This window comes from Arachis duranensis, chromosome 4 (genome assembly GCF_000817695.3).
Source record: "Arachis duranensis cultivar V14167 chromosome 4, aradu.V14167.gnm2.J7QH, whole genome shotgun sequence".
Lineage (NCBI taxonomy): Eukaryota > Viridiplantae > Streptophyta > Magnoliopsida > Fabales > Fabaceae > Arachis > Arachis duranensis.
In genome coordinates, this window is record NC_029775.3 from 85,147,673 (window position 1) to 85,151,587 (window position 3,915).

At 38.5% G+C, this 3,915-nt stretch overlaps 1 protein-coding gene across 1 annotated transcript; it reads right to left on the minus strand.

The window, feature by feature from the left end:
- Positions 1 to 2,997: 2,997 nt before the first annotated feature.
- LOC107484432 (uncharacterized) lies at positions 2,998 to 3,540 on the minus strand. The gene has a single exon (XM_016105012.1). It carries the CDS (start codon positions 3,538 to 3,540, stop codon positions 2,998 to 3,000), a length of 543 nt encoding a protein of 180 aa, XP_015960498.1.
- Between the last annotated feature and the right edge of the window lie 375 nt (positions 3,541 to 3,915).

Here is a 3,915-nt window from a genome sequence, read left to right on the forward strand (position 1 = left end):
TACCAATCATCAATCACTTGGACATTAGTAACTCAAGAGTTCCTAAATTACCATCTCAAGCCAAGAACATAAAAGTCTACTCTAACATCCTTCCAAGTATTTTATCAAACACTTGGGAGGCATAAAAAGAAAGCATAGTAAATTGACAACAAGAATGAAATCTAACAACAATTAATTGCATTGAATTAACAACAACAATCAAGGAAATCACAATTATCATGAATTACCTCAAATTGCATTATTGAAAGAAAATAAAAGAACAACAATCTATCCATAACAAAGTGAAGAATTACAAGAATTAAAGTACATAACTAGAAAGAGGAGGAGGAGAAGATTAAGAATTGGTAAAGGAAAAGTGAATCAAAGCATGAATTAAACCTAGATCTAAGAAGAGAGATTAACCTAAACCTAATCCTAATTCTAGAGAGAAGTGAGAGCTTCTCTCTCTAAAACTAACTCTAAACTACTCCTAATTATGCTATATGCTAGATTCATTAGATTGATGCCTTCCCCTTAATCCTTCATCCTTATATTCCTCTTCCTTAGCATTTGGCGCCAAAATGGGTTCAGAAACCCTCTCAAATCGCCAGGCACGTGTTGCTTTAATGAAGTCATGTGCGGTCATCGACGCGTTCGCGCACGGTACGCGTGCGCGTCCCTGGTCGATTCTGCAATGTGCGCGCAAGCGCCTTGTGCGCGTGCGCGTGCTTGGCCGAGATCAATTCTTTTGTCTTTTGTGCTTCTCTCCATTTGCATGCTTCCTTCCTTGCTCCCTTGATCCATGCCTAATCTATTTCAATCCTGGAATTACTAGCAAACACATCAAGGCATCTTATGGAATCAAGGAGAAATTAGAATTCATCAAAATAAGGCTTAAAAAGCATGTTTTTACACTTAAGCATAAATATGGGAGAGATAACAAAACCATGCTAATTCATAGGCTAAATGTGACAAAAGGTTATCAAAATGTTCTAAATTCAATACAAGATAAACCCTAAAAATGGGGTTTATCAGTGATTTCAGGGATTATAGGGCAGGAATGGCTTGGAGGATGGAAAGGAAGCATGCAAAAGCAGAAGGAATACAAGAAATTGAAGGAACTGCAAAGCTGTCAGCCTGACCCTCTCGCACTAAAACGGTAATAACTTGAGCTACAGAGGTCCAAATGACGCTTTTCCAGTTGCGTTGGAAAGATAACGTCCGGGGCTTCGATTTGATATATAATATGCTATAGTTGCCCTGACTCTAGGCGACGCGAACGCGTCATCCATGCGGATGCGTCGCAGTTACGAAAATCAGCGTGGCAGATTTTTTCTCCAGCGATTTCTGGCCTGTTTTCGACCCAGTTTGCAGCCCAGAAAACACAGATTAGATGCTATAAAGTAGGGGAATCCATTCATTCATAATCATGCTTTGATAATTCACAATTTTAGTTCTAGATGTAGTTTTTAGTGAGAGAGGTTCTCTCCTCTCTCTTTAGGATTAGGATTTAGATTTAGGATTTTATTTGCTTTAAGGATTATCTTTTTATCAGGTTCAATATTCATTTTTCATTACTTGCTTTCTCAATTTAGTTTATGAATTCTTCTATGTTACAGATTACTCTTTCGAATTAATGTTATCTGAGGTATTTTCAGATCTATGGTTTGTTTCTTTTATTTATAATATAAATAATTTGAATTTTTCCCTTTTGGCTTTGGTTGAGTAATTGGTGACGCTTGAGCTGTCAAATAAAGCAGTGGTTGAAATTGGGAGTTGCTAATTAATTTGAATTCCAGTAACTCTAGCCTTTCCCAAGGAAAGACTAGGACTTTAGGTATCAAATTAATTAGTCCACTTGACCTTCCTTTGTTTAGTAAAGGTTAACTAAGTGGAATTAAAATCCAATTCTCATCACAATTGATAAGGATAGGACTTCCAGTTCTCGTACCTTGCCAAAGGTTTATTTTACAGTTATTATTATTTTATTTTACTTATCATTCAACTAACTTTTTACCTTAATCCAAAACCCCAAAACACACTTTTTCATAACCAATAATAAGAACATATCTCCCTGCAATTCCTTGGGAAGACGACCTGAGGTTTAAATACTCGGTTATCAATTTCAAAGGGGTTTGTTACTTGTGACAACCAAAACTTTTGTAAGAAAGGACTTTTGTTGGTTTAGAAGCTATACTTCCGAATCCTCCTCATTACAGATCTCAAATCCCACCAAATCTACTCCATAATCATTAGCACCATTAATTGGCATATACGTTATCATTTTTCACTGATTGTGTCTTAAATTCTCATAACACCACTCGTTTAAAATTGATTCTGAATTTACGATTCTATCCTCTTCTTCAATCTCCTCCCATTGCACCTCTGTGGCAATTATCGCTGCCTGATCACCATATTCTATCAATTTTGTTGGCCTTGTGGACCTTGTAGTTGTACCATCATCAAGTTCTGCTGTTTGATTTTTCCAATGATCCCGTGTACAGGCAGCATCCGCCACTTTATCAAGTTTACATTGCACACCATACACTTCACCTCTCTCTTCTTTTACCAATACATCAAAGCCACTGGTACCTATAGTGATATGAACCCATTCATTAATAGTGTCCATAGCACATGTATCAATTAGAACACGGCCTACACTGAACGATGAGCACGATTCCGTCGCTTTATCACACCCGACCACCTCTCCCCAAAGCCCTCCTAGCATCTTGAAGGTATCCATTGACCAAGCGTGAACGGGCACCCCAAAACACTCTAACCACACACTGCGCGACTCACTTTTTTCCGATTCATCCCATCTCCGTACGCTATGAAAAATCTGTAACAGGCTATTCATCTTATACGTGTAAGTTTCTTCAGGTTCAACAAACTGTCAAATGTCAAAATAGCTTTATACGCTCCCATCTCGCGGACTTGAACTACTTGAGGGAAGTTCTTTGCAACTACATCCTTCAAAGACCTATAGTCAATAGCTGTCGTCATTCCACCTATTAAGCTTTACTGTAGCCAGTCTAGGTTATCTTTCGCCACAGCCACTTCCAATTTCTTCGTCCACCCATTTCCATGTGGATCTTTGACCTTTTTGTCCTTGCTTGCATCTGTCGGGTATCTAGTCGGTATTATTTGGGCAGCCTCTCTTTCACGTTGTGGTTTACGACTCGTTCCACTTTGATTACCACCTACTGGCTGTATCTTTTTCCCGTCTGTCGTACCCAATGATCGCCTGTACTTAGCTTCTCCAACAAACATCACCTTTCCTCTCAACTTCATACGATTTATTTCTGTTATAGCCTTCAATGCCCCTCCCTTTGTGGTGTACCGTATGAACGCAAACATGTATATACTGCCCGCTTTTTGTTTTCTTGACAGGTAAATATCATTTATGCGGCCAGTCCAACTGAACAGTTGAAACAATTCTCTCTTCGAAACGTCTTCCGGGAGATTATCCAAGAAGATTGTGAACGACTCATCCTCTAGTTTTCGGTACTCTTTTCTGTTCCAAACCCTAGGATCCTTGATCTGACCTCTAACCTTACCCATCTCAGTGTTTCCCACCCATGATCTCTCTCTCATTCTCTCAGTATGCTTGCCTTATTAATATTATTATTGCAATTCCTCAAAAAGCTTTATGTCACGATTTAAGTTTGTAAAGCAGTGAACGATATCGATAACTAGTATTCTAGTAATCTCAAATTTGGTTGTCATGAAAGATGTATTCTAGTTGATAAAACTATTCCAACCTTAAAAAACTATTTGAAATTTTCAAATTAACCCTTCTCTTTCCGTCACTCTCTTCCTTCTAATCTCAACCCATTTTTCCCACTTCCTCATCCTTTTTCCTCTTATCCCATCTCTCTCGACCGCTCTCTTCCTCATCCCTCTCTCTAGTCCTTCAACCTTTATGTATGTTCTCTC

What these genes read in the sequence shown, in the direction of transcription:
- LOC107484432 (XM_016105012.1), bottom strand. Translation starts at nt 3,540, where the DNA reads ATGGGTAAGGTTAGAGGTCAGATCAAGGATCCTAGGGTTTGGAACAGA.